The 18,441-nt window shown below is 40.6% G+C and overlaps 1 protein-coding gene across 7 annotated transcripts in view; it reads right to left on the minus strand.

The window, feature by feature from the left end:
- The window catches only part of TAF1 (TATA-box binding protein associated factor 1), a 163,445-nt gene that overhangs the window by 85,238 nt on the left and 59,766 nt on the right, over positions 1–18,441 (minus strand). For 6 of the 7 annotated variants that reach the window (XR_004966850.1, XM_036304323.1, XM_036304326.1 and 3 more), the window contains exons 33-37: positions 9,965–10,032; positions 8,089–8,205; positions 3,878–4,000; positions 1,897–2,053; positions 1,139–1,316 (exon numbers count right to left, since the gene is read on the minus strand). Coding sequence is in view for 6 of the 7 variants with exons in the window: in XM_036304323.1 (XP_036160216.1) it covers positions 1,139–1,316; positions 1,897–2,053; positions 3,878–4,000; positions 8,089–8,205; positions 9,965–10,032 (643 nt within the window). In the remaining variant the exon portion in view is untranslated. Of the gene's footprint in view, positions 1–1,138; positions 1,317–1,896; positions 2,054–3,877; positions 4,001–8,088; positions 8,206–9,964; positions 10,033–11,981; positions 12,020–18,441 lie in introns of those variants that run through there. The other variant, XM_036304324.1, reaches the window with a different exon arrangement.

The raw sequence follows: 18,441 nt of genomic DNA on the forward strand, positions 1-18,441 counted from the left end.
GGGCCAAAATGGATGCATACTTTCAAAATTTTTATTTCTGATTCAGCTGTTTCCTTCTCTAACCAGCTCCCCTATCCCACTCCTATCCAATCCCCAGAAAAATCCTGTGGTTGCCTATCACAGCACTTTTCATGTTACACTGTGACCGGTCAGTCATCTGTTGACCTGTTTTAGGTCCCCCATGAACTCCACAGAGGAAGGGACCATATCATAGTGACTTTTGTACTTGTGATAAATATTTGCTAAATGAATAAATTAAGACTCTAACTGCTTCCTGGCTACCTCTGGCTAGATGTATCATAAGTATGTACCTTAAATCCAACATGTCCAAACACAAATTCATTTTTTCCTCCTTTCCCACCCCACCTTATGCCTGTTCTTCCCCTTTCCCATCTCATTGACATTCCCATTCATTTTTTACCTGATCTCCTAAATCCAGTCCATCTACCCTCTAAACAGCTCTTGAATATGTCCCTTTTTCCTCCCTAACAGATCCCAGTTGAGATCCTTATCGTTTTCATAGTTATTTAATACACAAATTTGATGTTACTTCCTTTTCTATAAATGATTCCCATTACCTCAAATCCAAATGTTTTAGCATGCCATTTAAGGTCTTCTGCAATATAAAACGTTGCTACCTTTAGAGCCATATCACCCAACAGCCTCCCTTCACTCTGGAACATACTTTGTTACATTTCTGTGCCTTTGAACATATTGTTACATCACTAAGGATATCCTCACCTGCTGCGACTTATCTACTTAGTAGACTATTATTCATCTTGTAAGGCCCAGTTCAAATGTTCCCTGTCTGTGAAACTTTCCCTGTTTACTCCCAAGCAAGGTGAAACACCTCCTCCTCACTGGTGATTTGACACTTCGTACTTAAATTATGCTGTAGCACTTATCACATTGTATTTGTAATGATTTTGTTTGTATCAGTCTCTTCCACTAGACTGTGAGCTCCTCAAGGGCAGGATAAATCTTGTTCCTCTGTGTATTCCCAAGGGCCTACCACAGTGCCTGGCCCTTCTAGGCGCTCAGGAAATGTTTGATGGATGAAAGTAATCTGATGCTGGGCCCTTTGACATCATAGCTGGGCACTGATGCCACAGCCCTGTAGCATGTTGCTGTCGATTACCTGATGTTGCTATCCTCCAAACCATGAGAAGCCTCCCCACTGTCTCCCTCATAGGACATCATGCTTTCTTCATTTTCCATGCCCATCCTTGTGTTCTCCTGAAGCATGCGGGGCTGTTTGGGTATTATCCCACCAGATCCCACATCAGAGTCACTTCCACTTTCACTCAGTTGGATAGCTGTGAAAAGAGATTCTGAGGTAAGCTTGACAGAATTAACATCTTTGGCTTGGTCTTCCAAAACTAGTTACCCCACACATCTATATAGGTATCTTGCCTGGACTTCTCACCTCACTTAGGGTCAACAATGGCAAGATCTGTAGTTTAGAAACTGAATCCAAATAACCGTTTTTTCTTTTCCATCTCAGTTCAATCTATCTGTTTTTCTTGTTATCTTTTTCTCCTATACTTTTCTCTTGCCATTGCCACTGACCCACAAAACATCTCAAAACAGGATCTTTTTTTCTTAATTTTACTTCCCTATTGCTACATATAACACTTCTTTTCTGTTTTTATCAAGTATTCAAATAAAAGGTGCTACTTAGGCACTGTCAACTTTTGTATCTCCTGTGTTTTATTTCTTCACTTCCTCTAAGGCTAATGAATTTGATCAGCCTACCACTGAGTGCTCTGTACTCTGAGGTCTACTAGTATTAGTAGAACTTCATTAAAAGAGCATATGTGGCCAAGAGCTTCCTATCCAGTCCTGAGGGTGCTACGGTGAGCTACCCAGTTACAGAAACAAAGGAGCAAGACTTACCAGAGAAAGGATTATCTCCTTCTTCATCACTGCCAGCATCTTCCTCATCATCTTCTCCTTCAGACATAAGCAAATCCTCATACAGGACACTGGCTTGAGGCTGTTGCACGGTTCCTTCCTCTTCATCTGCAAGATCACCATCTGCATCTTCACCTTCCTGAATAGGACCAGTTGGGGGTCAAAATCCAATCAATTACTCAAGTAAGAGACCAGACACCAACAGCCCCCCTAGCTGCCTCACAAGAAATCAAGTAATTTTAGTAGCTAGACTTGTTTAGCTGGTTCCAAGGATTAAAGTCAGACTGGGACTCACTATGGAGACTCTCTGATATCGCCTTGGGATTTGGCCTGCCCTCTGGTTGGGCTCCTAGCATATAAAGGTATAATGCAACCATAGCTTTCTATAAGCATACTCACTGGGGCTGGAGTCTTAGGTTTCCCCTGGTGCATCTGAGTAAGGAACACAAATAGCATATCATTGAGGGACATGCCTGTAGGAGGAGTTAATGAGGGCTCTCACTCTGGATGGATGCTCCTCCCTGATATCCTAGCCGACCCCACAGCTAGTGGGGGCTGTTAACACAGCTCAATACATATGCATTTTCCCCCATTCATTCTTTGGAAATCACAGTAAGGATAAAAAAATCAAAGAACAGGAAGGTCCTTGGTCTACTCTTAGTATATCATCAAAAGGAGCTTCTTCCATTCTAATCCAAACTTTCCTTAGCTTGAGTTGAACATTTTGAGATAGAAAAAAATCCTTTTGTGTTTTGCACTCTCCAGTAGAAACCTGACTGAGATAAGCTGATAGGATTTCTGGCTTCAGATCAGAAGTATCTTCTGCCTTGGCCAGAGTGGTTAGGGTATTGGCCCACGGACAGAAGGGTCTCTGGTTTGATTCCTGGTCAAGGGCAAGTACCTCAGTTGCAGGTTCTATTCCCGACCTCGGTTAAGCGGGAAGCAACCAATTAATATGTCTCTCACGTTGATTTCTTTTCTCTCTCACCCTCGTCCCTCCCTAAAGCTCAATGAAAAAAAAACCCTCAGGTTAAGATTTTTAAAAATTAATAAAAATAAAGAAGTATCTTCTGATACCACTAGAAACAGCCAATTTTAAAAATTTAATCTAATTTCATAAATAATTTTAATTTAGATTATAGCATACATAGAGTAGCAGAGCAATTATTTTGAACTCTGTCTCCGAATACAGCTGTTCTTTTTAGTCACCTGTCAGGTTGCTCTGATGTATCATATACTTTTCACACTTGTGCCTTCCCTGAAGTTCTGCTGTGCCTGACTTTGCCCATAGGGACAGGCAGTAGAGAGTAATTTTGGTGGATAGACTTGTTTATCTGGTTTGAAGGATTAAAGTCAGACTAGGATTCACTATGGAGACTCTCTGATATTGCCTTGGGATTTGGCCTGCCCTGTACTGGTGGGGGCTTCTATATCATATAAAGCAGCGGTTCTCAACCTGTGGGTCGCGACCTCTCTGGCGGTCGAATGACCCTTTCACAGGGGTCGCCTAAGACCATCCTGCATATCAGATATTTACATTATGATTCATAACAGTAGCAACATTACAGTTATGAAGTAGCAACGAAAATAATTTTATGGTTGGGTCACAACATGAGGAACTGTATTTAAAGGGCCAGAAGGTTGAGAACCACTGATATAAAGATATAATGTAACCATAGGTTTCTGTAAGCATACTCACTAGGGCTGGAATCTTAGATTTCCCATCTCCTCTTCATCATCATTATACCCTTCAATATCTACATCAGAGTCTTCCTCACCCAGCCTACCTCAGCCCTGGAGCATTATGCGACCTGCCACCTTCCCACCTTGAAATCACATTCTTAACCTGTATTCCCAGAGCCAAGGAGCTCAATTACCCTTGACACATGTCCTATACCCCCACCACCACTCCCCCACTCTGATGTATACTACCAATCTCACAAAGAGAAAAAGAATATCCTACCTGTGTCACCTGCTTTTCTGGAGTGGTAGTGGGAATATCCAGGACAGACATATTGCTCTCATCTTGAAATACGGCATCTCGAGACATACTGAGGGATGTGTTGGTATCATATAAATCAGGTGGCTGTGGCACAAATCATATAACTTAGCTTCTATTTAGGAAAGGGAGTAAGAACTACAGAGATGCCCCTTTAGAGCACTCACTGAAGAAAAAGGTCATGCAGACAAATCCATTTATTGAGAAAACACAGTTTGAAACAACTTTATGGACAGGTTTTGGGGAATCTTACAAATGTTGCTTCTTCTAGTAGAGAGGCATCTAATGTGTATGCTCATTAGATTCCTGAAGCAGAAAGTATCAAAGTTATGGGACAATTTACGTCCTCACAGCTTTCTGGTCAACAACCTAGCTTCTTCTAAGCCTTGCCTTATTGTTTTTTAGGCCCAGAACTTCATACCAGTGCTATTTTGATTGGTTTAGCGATACCTAATAGGAAATGGGATTAAGAAATTTCAATACCAATAAGAGCTCATCAGAGGATGCTATGAGACAAAATGGTGTGGTGAAAAATCATGGACTTTGAAGTAAACTGCCCTGGGTTTGAGTCCTGGCTCCATCACTTGCTGAATAACTTTAACAAATTACTTAATCTCTCTAAATCTTGGTTTCTTCAATTGTAAAACATGGTTGTTGGGAGATTTAAGAGATGTAAAAACTCCTTACCCAATGCCTGGCATTCGATAAATTATAGATACCTTCTTCCCTATCCTGAAGAGAACAAGGATTTAGCAAATAGACTTATTCAGTGAAAATAGGGTAGGAAGAATCAATAAAGAACAGGCTGGAGAAATAGGAAAGTGTTCTCTGAGGATAAAAATATTATGCAGCTATTTAAAAAATCTTATTTGCAAAGACTAGTTAATAAAATAAAGTACTTGTAATACAATGTGAAGTGAAAACAATAAGACCCAAAAACATCTTGACCAATTTCATTTTAAAAGTTGTTTATAGGCCTGATTGGTGTTGCTCAGTGGTTGAGTGTCGATCCATGAACCAAGAGGTCACCAGTTCGATTCATGGTCAGGGCACATGCCCAGCTTATGGGCTGGATCCCCAATAGGGGATGATTGATGTTTCTCTCTCAGCAATGTTTCTATCTCTCTATCCCTCTCCCTTCCTCTCAAAAATCAATAAAAATATTTTTTTAAAGTTGTCTATAGCCCTAGCTGGTTTGGCTCAGTGGATAAGAGTGTCAGCCTGTGGACCGAAGGTCCCGGGTTCCATTCCAGTTAAGGGCACGTACCTCGGTTGCAGGCTCCTTCCAGGCCCAGGCCCTGGTCAGGGCATGTGCAGGAGGCAACCAATCAATGTGTTTCTCTCACATCAATGTTCTCTCTGTCTTTCCCTCTCTCTTCCACTCTCCCTAAAAATCAATGGAAAAATAGCCTCAGGGAGGGTTTAAAAAAAATGTTTGTCTATAAACACACACCAAATGTGCACAGTGGTTAATTCTGAGTAGTGAACTTTATTTTAGGGAACTTATTTCTTCTTTATATTTTCCAATTTTTTCCCAATGAACATGTTAATTTTATTTTAAAAAAACCAACATGTTACTTTGTGGGGTTTTTTTTTTAACAAGCAAGGCTGACTGAGAAGAGTGTTTTGGAGACAGGGAGGTCAAACAGAATTTAAAGGATGACAGAGCAGATAAACTAATTATGGGACAGAAGAGAAAATCAAGAAATGAAAGGCTCTATGGGAAACTGCAAAGTAAGCAGTTTTAAATAAAGTATTAAGCTGAATGTACGATGATACAATACAAGCTAGGCAGAAATGGCTGAGTGAAAATAAATTATTGACTATCATCATTTAGAGCTGGAAGTAAAATATGGTTACTGTTATGTTTCTATACAGTCATAATTGTATTATGACAGGTTAAACTTATGCAACACTCTAATAACATTTGGGTTTGAGAGTAGTAATGAGTAAGGACAATCACTCATGTGCATCTTCCTCAGGTTAAGAGAGGTAATGAACTAGGCTTATTATTTTAAAATTTGTATATATGAGTAAAGGCAATGATGAGAAGGTGAACTGGAATAATGAAGAGGAACTACCTACACCCTATTCTTCATAGAAGACCCTCTAATTGCACCAAACTACAGCTACTGCTCAGGAGGGAGAATAGTTGCCAGGTTTGCTTTAGCCATTTGACACAGCATGGGATGGGTAGAGAAGGAAGGAAGAAGACTTTCAGGTCTAAGGCTCTGACTCACCAAAGAACTGGGCCCACGCTGTCATACACTAGGCAAACCATGTGCCACTTCGTGGCTAGAATGTCCTGGGGAAGGATGGCTAAAACCCAGGCTTTAACTTACCAGAAAGCACCTGGTGGAAGCTGTAGGCCTATTAGCAAATACGGCCTTCCCAGGCAACCTCACTCACCCAAGCCCCCCGACCCAATCTGCCCAACGCACTTCAAAAACCTTTTCTTGTTATGGGCCTAGAAGAAATACCTTAGGAGTCTTTATACATGGCCCCTCAGTAACCTATGTTTTGTAATGAAAGAGAGAGTGAAAGATAGATAGGACGAATGCATGAATGAGATATAGACAGCAATAATCCAACAGAAATCATTTAGGTTGCATTATCAGTACAGAGCAAAACCTGAGTAGAATGAAAAAAAGTTTTTCAATGGGAATTGAGAAAATTTTGCATTAAAATACTTGGTTAGCCCAGCCAGCGTGGCTCAGTGGTTGAACATCGACCTATGAACCAGGAGGTCAATGGTTCGATTCCTGGGCACATGCCTGGGTTACAGGCTTGGTCCCCAGTTGGGGGTGTGCAGGAAGTAGCCAATCAATGACTCTTTGTCATCATTGATGTTTCTATCTATTTCTCCCTTTCCCTTCCTCTCTGAAATCAATAAAAATTATTTTTAAAAAAATTTGGTTAAATTTGAAAGGGCCTTTGAAAACTTTGTAGACAACTTTTGTACAGATAAGAAAACAAACATTTACTGAATGCTTACTTAGTGTGCCAGGCTAAAATTAATTTATTTCATATTTACAATAATCTGGAAAAGTGCATTTTAGAGAAAAGGAAACTGAGTTAGGAGATTAAGTTAACTTCCCCCAAGTTCACAAAACTAAAAAGTAGCAGAGCTAAGATTCAAACCCAGCCTATTTTATGCCAAACTTCATGTACTTTCTACTTTACCTTAGTGCATCCAATATAGTAAGCAAGCTATATTCTGGGTAAGTTCTATTCTTCAAATATGCCATCTCTCTTAAGAGCACAGTATTGATGGAATATACTCATTATATTCAAGGGTAAGAACAAAATCACTAAAATTTCTTATTAATCCTACTCTCTAGTCTAGTCTAGTCTAGTCTTTAAGATGATAAATATTACCTGTCTCATTTACAAAGTGTGGGAATCAATCCAGGAAAATGGGTGACATTTGAGCTACACTAAGATACATCTGAGGGAATGAATAATCAGGCATATATAAGGCATAGGAACAATGTGGCTCGCATCTATAATTGAGAAGTATATACCCTAGGGACGTGCCAGAGCCCCAATTCATAGCTAAGGGAGCTCCAGAGACTCAAGAGGAAGGCCTCTGGCCATAGTAGTCAGGAATCTGGTATTCCTCCATACTGCTTAAACAACTAAGACCCACCCCACTCATTCATCCCACACCTGACTTTTCTGAATTCAATAAGGCCACCAAGACCCATGGCCCTCACTCACCTTAGCCTTTGAGAAGACAAGAAAGCACACGAAAGGCATAGGAAGAGGAAGGACAGAGAAGAAGGGTATCTCAGTAAATACAGCTGTTAACATGCTCCCAATTTCCCAAACCAACAGAACTATAAGAGGTTCCTACAAGTATCACATGATCTCACTTATATGTAGAATCTAATGAACAAAATAAACTGATAAACAAAACAGAACCAGAGACATTGAAGCATGCAAGAGACTAAAATATTTCAGAGGGAAGGGGGTGCGGGTGGGAAGAGATTAAACAAAAAAATGTATATGCATATATGCATAACCCATGGCCACAGACAATAGTGTAGTGAAGGCCTGGGGAGGGGGCGGAAGCAGGGTGGAGGGCGCCAAGGGGAGAAAAAAAGGGGACATCTGTAATATTTTCAACAATAAAGATTAAAAAAAAAGAGGAGGTTCCTAGTCCTCAGACTCACCTGAGGTGTGTAAGGCCCTGGGGTCATTGGGTCCAAACTGTCTAATTCTGCTTCTTCCAAAGCTGCTTCTTTAGCTGTACAAATATCCTTCTCAAGTTGAGTCAAATGTTCATCATACTGAGAAATAAAAGTAATGAATTCATTGAAAATGTGTTTTAAACACTAGGGATACAAAAGTAAACAAAGCAGAGAAAAATTTCTGTCTTCATGGAGCTTCTATTCTAGAGGCAGGACACATGACAAAGTAAATAGCTACAGGGTGTCCCAAAATAATGTATACACACTTTAATAGCTGATAGCTCAATTTTTAAAATGAAATGTATTTTAATAAACACTGCCTTTATAATTACTCCAAGTGTATGTACATATTTTTTGGGACACACTATATAGTTTGTTTAAAAAAAAAATTTAGGTACCATCTCACACCTGTCAGAATGGCTATCATCAACAAATCAACAAATGACAAGTGCTGGAGAGGATGTGGAAAAAAAGGAACACTCGTGCACTGCTGGTGGGAATGCAGACTGGTGCAGCCACTATGGAAGACAGTATGGAGTTTCCTCAAAAAACTAAAAATGGAACTCCCATTTGACCCCGTGATCCCACTTCTAGGAATATATCCCAAGAAACCAGAAACACCAATCAGAAAGGATATATGCACCCTTATGTTCATAGCAGCACAATTCACCATAGCTAAGATCTGGAAACAGCCTAAGTGCCCATCAGTAGATGAATGGATTAGAAAATTGTGGTACATCTACACGATGGAATACTATGCTGCTGTAAAAAAGAAGGAACTCTTACCATTTGCAATGGCATGGATGGAACTGGAGAGCATTATGCTAAGTGAAATAAGCCAGTCAATGAAGGAAAAATACCACATGATCTCACTCATTCATGGATAATAGAGACCATTATAAACTTTTGAACAATAATAGATACAGAGGCAGAGCTGCCTCAAACAGATTGTCAAACTGCAGCGGGAAGGCCGGGGAGGGTTGGGGGGCAGGAGGGAGGGGGGTAAGAGATCAACCGAAGGACTTGTATGCATGCATATAAGCATAACCAATGGACATAAGACACTGGGGGGGGTAGGGGAGGCCAGGGGATTGTCAAGGGCGGGGGAAAAAAGGAGACATGTGTAATACTCTTTGTAATACTTTAAGCAATAAAACAATTAAAAAAAGGCAAGGGAAGTAAAAGCAAAAACAAATGAATGTCACTAATCATCAGAGAGGTGCAAATTAAAGTGTGTATTGCTATATATCAAAAATATAGGAACCTGGCTGGAGAACCTCGCTATGCTGACCAACTGAAGGCTGCCTCCATGTCATTCCTTCTTCGCCGACTCTGCCCACACCTTTGGGAACCCCTGAACCTGCTGGGGCTGGACCCTAACAGTTGGAGAATTGAAACCCTCAGACTTTGCTGGTGGGAATGTAAAATGGTGCATCTGATGTGAAAAAGTTTGGTGTTTCCTCAATAAGTAAATAAAATTACCATATGACCAAAAATATATATATATATATATATATATAATGCTAGCCACTAATGTAATTTTTTAAAAAATTTAGTAGCCACATTTAAAAAGTAAAAATAGGTAAAATTAGTTTTAATAATATATTGTATTTAACTCAATATACAAAAATTTGATTTTAGCTTAAAATCAATAAACAAATTACTAAAAAAAAAACCACATTTAGTTCTAGGTAGGAAAATAAAGCAGGGAAGGAAGTAAGGGCTATGGGGTGAGGGTCGGGGGAGCATGATGCTACATTTTAAAATAGGATAGGCAAAGAAGGTCTGCTCATCCAAGGGAACAGTGGGATTCCATAAAGTTAAATCCCAAGGGGATCATCTCCTCTTCACCACCTACCTCAGTCAATGTCTGGCAACAGACGTTCACAATCTCCTGAGCAGTCTTAGTATACTGACTTTCAGGCCCTATAAATGAAAAATGAAAATGCCATTACCTTTACAGACTTCAGTTCCAGAAATTTACATTCTTTCACCAACATTGGTATTCCGTTATCTTAGACCCCAAATATCATACTTCAGCCTTAACCCTGACTCTTGCTTTACTTTTGAAGGCAGAAAATTTCAAACGTGTTAAAAAACAATGATTCTGCCCTGCCAGCGTGGCTCAATGGTTGTGTCAACCTATGAACCAGGAGGTCATGGTTTGATCCCCGATATGCCCAGGTTGTGTGCTCGATTCCCAGTGTGGGGCGTGCAGGAGGCAGCCAATCAATGATTCTCTCTCATCAATCTCTCTCCCTCTCACTTCCACTCTAAAATCAATAAATATACACATATACATAAAAAACAAAGATTCTAATATAATGAACTACCATGTACTCACTACTCAGCTTCAATGATTATCAACACATGGTCAATCTTGTTTCATTTAAACCTGAACTTTCACACTCCTCCCAAATTATTTTAAAGCAAATTCCAGTATCATTTCATTACATCCACAAATAAAGTATATATCTTTAAGGACTCTTTTTAAAAATAGGTATGTATAGCCCTGGCTGGTGTTTCACAGTGGTTAGAGCAGGGGTCCTCAAACTACGGCCTGCGGGCCACATGCAAATACAAATATTGTATTTGTTCCCATTTTGTTTTTTTACTTCAAAATAAGATATGTGCAGTGTGCATAGGAATTTGTTCATAGTTTTTTTTTAAACTATAGTCCGGCCCTCCAATGGTCTGAGGGACAGTGAACTGGCCCCCTGTTTAAAAAGTTTGAGGACCCCTGGGTTAGAGCATAGATCCCTGGCCCCAGATCAGGCACCGGTGGAAGGCGACCAATCGATGTGTCTCTCTCACATCAATGTATGTCTCTCTCTTTCCTCCTCCCTCCCTTCCTTTCTCTCTCTCTAAAAATCAATAGAAAAAAAAGCATGTATGATACTATAATGCTGTCAAAACGCATAGAATGTATACCACCAAGATGTAAACTATGGGCTTTGGGTGGTAATGATGTGTTAATATAGGTTCATCAATCATAACAAATGTACCACTCTAATGCAGGATTTTGATAATGGAGGAAGCTGTGCATGTGTTGGGGCATATAGTATATAGGAAGTGGTATATAGGAACTCTCTATACCTTTAGCTCAATTTTTCTCTAAACTGCTTGAAAAAAATAAAGTCAATTAAAAAATCCAACTATATTACATCTAAAATAATGAACAATTCTTTAACTTTTTTAAACAGACAATCAATATTCAAATTTCCCATAGCCGGTTAGGGCTATAAGGTGATTCTTAACTAAACTACACAGTTTCCTATATGGCCTTTGTCATAAGTTGCAAACTGGTGGCTTACAGGTCAATCCAATTTTGTTTGGCCCATAAAAAAAAATTGTCCAGTTTGTGAAAATTGATTGAGCTATACACCCATTATATATACACTTTTTGTATGTAAATTATACATTAATAAAGTTTTTTATCAACAATTATTTAAAAAATTATTTTTTTAAAAATCTGAATTTGCAACATTTAATTGAAAGATTTCAAATAAAAATACAAATATCTAATTTCTCTTAAAAACTGAAAAGATCTGGCAACACAAGGTCAAGCATGCCCATAAGGCACCAATTGGCTGGAACTGAGTAACAGCTGCCCTACCAAGTCTGCTTAACTCATTTATGTCTGGATCCTGAAGGCATCTGAGTTTTTAATCCCTGCCTTGAGCGCTTTATAATATTCTTTAATAAACTGTTTATTTACCCATTCATTCATAAAACATTCTGAGTACCTTCTATGTGCCAGGCATTATACACAAAAATGAGTAAGATATAGACCATATCCCCAATAAGCTTATAGTCTAGCACAGTGAAATAGACTATAAACAAATAGGGAATGCTATTTGTGAAAAAATACATACAGGGTTCAGTAGAGGCACAGAGGAGGAAGTGGCCGATTCTGGGAGTGAAGAGGGAAAGATGAATTACGAAAGGCTTCACAGAGGAGGTGAAACCTGAGTTATACCTACTGTTTATCAGGAGGTAAAGGATAAAATATATAGCACATTTGCATGTAAAGCTTTCATGTCATACCCACTCCAACCATTACAAACTATTATATGAACAAAGAAGTCTCTTTCAGGTAAAACCTCTCACAAATATATGCCATCTATTCTTTAAAAGATGTAAAATGAAGGCTCGATCCCAAGTGGGGGTTGTGCAGGAGGCAGCCAATCAATGATTCTCTCTCATCACTGATGTTTCTATCTCTCCCTTTCCCTTCCTCTCTGAAATCAAAAATATATTTTTTTAAATCTGGTATTTGTTAAAGCTGTGTATTGCTTTTTAAAAATACATATATTGTTTTATTGATTTTAGAGAGGATGGGAGAGGGAGAGAGAGAAACATCAATGATGAGAGAGAATCATTGATCAGCTGAATCCTGCACGTTCCCTACTGGGGATCAAGCAACCTGGGCATGTGACCTTGACGGAAATCAGACCTGGGACCCTTCAGTCCACAGACTGAAGCTCTATCCACTAAGCCAAACTGGCTAGGGCAAAAATACCAGATTTTAAAAGAAAAAAGACCCAAAATATCTGCACAGCTAAATTGTTAAAGAAACTAGAATTACTAAATTCAAATATGCAGAGTCTACAGATCCAAAGAGATAAGATTGGGATCTTATCTCAAACTAGGTCCTTGAAAGGTGAAAAGGGAAGTGAATATAATCTTTCAGACTTTAGCTAGGGTCCTTCCATTACATAGAATACTAGAGGCCTGGGGTCCCTCGGCCTGCCTGCAGGGATTGGGCGGAAACCAGCTTTTCGACATCCTTGAGGGGTCCCGGATTGCAAGAGGGCAGTTCTCGGGTGACGCACCTCAGAATCGGGCTCCCTCCTCTCTGGTTCCGGGTGTGTCACCCCAGAACAGCAGCCACCAAGTCACTGCAGCTCGGCAGCCCATGCGTTGAGCAGCTGCCCCTGGTGGTCATTGAGCATCATAGCTACCAGTTGGAGGGTCAGTCGGATGGTCGCTTAGGCTTTTATATATATATACTAGAGGCCTGGTGCACAAAAATTTGTGCACTCGGGGGAGGGGGTCCCCTCAGCCCAGCCTGTGCCCATTTGCTGTCCAAGACCCCTTGGGGGATGTCCACTTGGCCACTTAGGCTCACTCCCCGGGGGATCAGGCCTAAACTTGCAGTCAGACATCCTTCTGACAGCCAGGGAGCCCTCGGGGGATGTCCGACTAAAGGCTTAGGCCCCCAAGGGAGCTGTGATGAGGAAGCTGGGGTGACAGAGGAGCTATGCTGTCCCGCCCCGCTGCCCTGGGTCGGGTCGCACACGGGATGCCCACCGCCCCGGGTTGCAGATAGCAGGCCCGGATGGAGGCAGGGCAGGCAGGATGGCGCTGTCCTGCCCCACTGCCCCGGGTGGCAAATAGCAGGCCGGGAATGGCAGCGGGGCAGGCGGGATGGCGCTGACCCACCCTGCCTGCAGTATGCAAATTAGCCATCATCTTTATTGGCTGTTAATTTGCATATCGTGCTGATTAGCCAATGGGAGGTGTAGCGAAGGTATGGTCAATTACCATGTTTGTCTATTATTAGATAGGATACATGGATCCAATGCAACTTAAGATTTTTAGTTTCCAAGATAAGAGGTTTGATCTCTCAAATCAGAGTAACAGAATCTGGACTACAAATTCAAGAAGCTATAAACCACCAGTCACCAACCGGTGGCCCGCAGACCACTGGTGGTCCATGAGGTCCGAAAGGTTGGCGACCGCTGCTATAAACTATCCAGAGGGGAACTGGGGTAAATAAACCTCACCGGGCAAGTGTAAGATTTATATTCAGGATCTGTCTGATAAAAATCCCCCCAAAATCTAAAATTGCTTTAGTTCCAAATGAACCACCATTCCATACACACACACATAATCTCCTTGGCTAAACACATTAATCACATATCTCTATAACAATTAGAAAAGTTACAATATAGACACTTCAAAACACCTTTATCTGTAGAGTAAAATTTGTAATAGGGCTTGACTCTTCATATGTAAGCACTTAATATAAGCCAGGTATAGTGCCAGGCTCTGGTGATACAAAAATAACAAAACAGAACGAACAAATCAAAAAACAAGAGACAGGTCCTTGTCCTTGATACCCTTCATGGTATCATGGAAAATGCATATATACAAACTCATCATTTCAATAATGTACAAAGTACTAAGGGACTGTACAAAGTAGCAACTGTGTCACAGAATGAGGCACTGTTAAAGAACACTTCATGGAAACTGTTCTCATCAAGTTCATAGTGATGTGCTAACTGCCAAATGCAGCTGAACATTTTTCAGACTTGACCCTAGAAGCCCTGTGTTATACTTACAACTGCCATTCACCTCTTCCTTGAAACTCTCTAATCCAGTAGCTTCTCCACTCTTTCCTGGTACTGCACCGCTCTATCTTTGGTCATTAATTCATTCAACATATACTACTTACTGTCTATGTGCAAGTATTATCCTGGGCACTAGGGAAATAAGTTCCTGGCTTTAAGGGGCTTACAGCAATCATTTATAAGATTTAGGCCATTAAGTATACTTGTACATATTTTTCTTTCCATACACTTCACCCAACTTTACATGATAGCAACTACAATAGTTACATAAAATAAACAAAGGGGAAATTAACACTGATTTATATCCCTCACAGTAAGGTTTTGTTTTGTTTTTCCTGGCACCACAGAGTTGCCTTGAAAACACATCAGAGAAACTCCAGGGCGAAAAGAAAGCCTTTTTTCCCCCCCTGTGCCTCCTTTTTCTTTTAATAAATAATAACCTTTATTTTCCCAAATGATGTATTTTTTAAATGTGAACTTTGTTTAATGTAGCCTTAACATTTTCTGGTGCATATTTGTTTACTGGCATGTTATACTATCTCACTTACCACAAGTATGCACTTTCAGTGAGATGCTTGCACTCACTGAATTGCTATCACTACCTACCAGTTCAGTGGTTCTCAACCTTCTGGCCCTTTAAATACAGTTCCTAATGTTGTGACCCAACCATAAAATTATTTTTGTTGCTACTTCATAACTGTAATGTTGCTACTGTTATGAATCGTAATGTAAATATCTGATATGCAGGATGGTCTTAAGCGACCCCTGTAAAAGGATCGTTCGACCGCCAAAGGGGTCGCGACCCACTGGTTGAGAACTGCTGTACTAGTTCAATCTATACATATAAAAGCCTAAGCAAAAACAGAGTGATAGCTATCTATTTGTACTAACATAAGACAGGGTCAGTAAAGTAGTCAATTCTCCCCAAATTGATCTAAAGGCTTAACTCAATTCCTATCAAAATCCTGGCAAAACTTTTTTTATATAGATAAGATTCTTCTAAAATTTATGTGGAAAGGCAAAAGAATAACAAATTAGAAAAAGAATAAAGTGTATCAACTGTGAATGAAAATTTTTAAAAAATGATTTACAAAAGAATAAAGTAAGGGGGAAATTACTCAAGCATGTCAAACTTGCAGCCTGCATGCAGCCCACAACAAATATTTTTGCGGCCCAGCCAATACAATGGTATGTAAGAAATGTTTTAATAAAAATAATTCATAATTTTTACAATATCCTGTTATATATAATTATTAATAATGAACGATAATGTTTGCTAATGACTGATTACTATAATTGTGTTGCACTCATTTCCCTTACACACCTTACGCACAGACCACTATTTCTCTCCATTAATACTAGCAGCGAATATTTTAGCAATAGATTGCCACGTCATCTGTCTTGTACTGATTTGTTTGGTGTGCACAACAGGAAATAGTTCTCTTTCAGAGAACAAGAAAAATAGGTTTATTTGTGTTACATTTATTAATTTGTGCAGTTATTCAGTGTCTGGTAAGTTAATGTTCAAGAAAAAATATTTTTATTAAAATATTCTATTATTTTATGTTAATGATTACTCATTTATTTCAGCCCTTTGTATTCAGCATCTCTCTATCAAAATAAACCTACATTTCTATGAAAACTGAAACTTTTGTTTTGCAGCCCACATAAACTTAAACCTTGTTTATTTGGCCCATGTTAGCCTTTGAGTTTGACATGCTTGCTCTACCTGGTTAAGACTTACTACATAGCTCCAATAATCACGCGCTGACCACCAGGAGGAACATGTGGAACATGGCGGGCGGCAGCAGCAGGTGGCAGAGCACAGAATATGGTGGGCATTGGCTTCAGCGGAAAGGTGAGCAGGTGAGTGGGGGCACCAGAAGAAGGTGGGGCACCAGTTGCTGTCATTGCAGTGAGCATCTGGTGGTTACTGAAAATTCTTTGCTCCTGTGCGCTGTGGTCCTTCCAGGCGCTCGCACCCACTGCTGGCGCCGGCCCCGCCTGCACCCACTGCTGCACTGGGCACCAGCCCTGATCGCTCAGCACCGTCAGCGGGTGCAAGCAGCAGCTTCCAGCCCTGATCGCCCCTGAGGGCTTCTCCACCTCCCCTTGCTCCTGAAGGGTCATCAGGGCAGCAGCTGCTGCTTGCACCCGCTGAGCCAGGCTCACCCCTGCAGTGGGAGGGGCCAGATGGGGGTGCGGAGGATGGGCCAAGACCTGCCCCTGTGCCCACCACAGCCTCGCGGCCCACAGTTCCTTTCAAGGTGCACGAATTTGTGCACTGGGCCCCTAGTACATATACACTGAGTGGCCATATTATTATGACCACCTGACATTTGTAGGCAAATTAGCCGTACACTGCATCATATGGGATATGGAAGTCGAAGGCCTGTTCGAACACCTTTGCTGTCTGCAGTTACCAAGATAAAACGTCTCCGATTCACATAGGAACATAAGGATTGGACAGTCGAGCATTGGAAAAACGTCATGTGGTCCGATGAATCACGTTTCCAGTTGCATTATGCAGATAGCAGAGTGAGAATTTGGTGGAAACAGCATGAAAGCATGCACCCCACATGCATGAGTACAACCCTTCAAACTTCTGGGGGCCGTGTTATGGTTTGGGGCATGTTTTCCTGGCATGATTTGGGCCCTTTAATTCGTGTGGAACAATGTCTGAATAGCACAACATACCTAAGTATCGCTGCTGATCAAGTTCATCCTATCATGTTGATGGCGTATCCCAATGGAGATGGCTTCTTCCAACAAGACAATGCGCCATGCCACGGTGCTTGTATTGTGCAGGAGTGGTTTCAAGAACATGAGGGAGACTTTACCTTGCTGAGGTGGCCCCCACAATCACCAGATCTCAATCCAATTGAGCATTTGTGGGACGAAGTTAAAAGAGCCATCAGGCAGCTGGTTCCACAACCATCAAATCTCACAGAACTGGACAGTGCTATTCATCAGGCATGGTGTCAGATTCCTCGCATCACCTTTCAACATCTCGTGGAGTCAATGTCAAGAAGAATCGCCACAGTATTGAAGGCAAAAGGTGGCCCAACAAAGTACTGATGGGGTGGTCATAATAATCTAGCCACTCAGTGTATAAGATCAATGGAACCAAATAAACCCAGAAATAGATCCATATTACAAAGGTGCTCAAAGCAATTCAATGGAGCATGGATAGTCTTCTCAACAAATAATAATAGAACTAGACATCTATAGGCAAAAAAATGAACCTCAACCTAAACCTCATACTGTATACAAAAATTATTTCAAAATGAATCATTTAAATGTAAAACACTAAAACTAAACTTTTTGAAGAAAATATGAGAATGTCTGTGACCCTGGGTTAAACAAAGAATTCTTAGACATATACTAGAACAGTGATGGCGAACCTTTTGAGCTTGGCGTGTCAGCATTTTGAAAAACCCTAACTTAACTCTGGTGCTGTGTCACATATAGAAATTTTTTGATATTTGCAACCATAGTAAAACAAAGACTTATATTTTTGATATTTATTTTATATATTCAAATGCCATTTAACAAAGAAAAATCAACCAAAAAAATGAGTTTGATTGACACGTGTGTCATAGGTTCGCCATCACTGTACTAGAAGCACAATCTATATATATAAAAGGCTAATATGCAGTGTCCCCTCAAGAGTTCGACCGGGAGTTTGATCACTCGCTATGATGTGTGCTGACCACCAGAGGACGGTGCGGAATGAAGGAAGGCCCCAGCCAGCAGCCGGAAGGCCCCGATCGGCCCTGATCACCGGCCAGGCCTAGGGACCCTACCCGTGCACAAATTTCGTGCACTGGGCCTCTAGTACATAAAAGAAAAAATTGACCAACTGGATATCATCAAAGTTAAACATTTCTGCTCTTCCAAAGACATTGTCAAGAGACTGAAAAGACAAGACACAGACTGGGAAAAAAAATCTCTGTAAAAGGCTATGTACCTAAAATAT

Source organism: Myotis myotis, unplaced genomic scaffold, assembly GCF_014108235.1.
Source record: "Myotis myotis isolate mMyoMyo1 unplaced genomic scaffold, mMyoMyo1.p scaffold_m19_p_4, whole genome shotgun sequence".
NCBI classification, from domain to species: Eukaryota; Metazoa; Chordata; class Mammalia; order Chiroptera; family Vespertilionidae; genus Myotis; species Myotis myotis.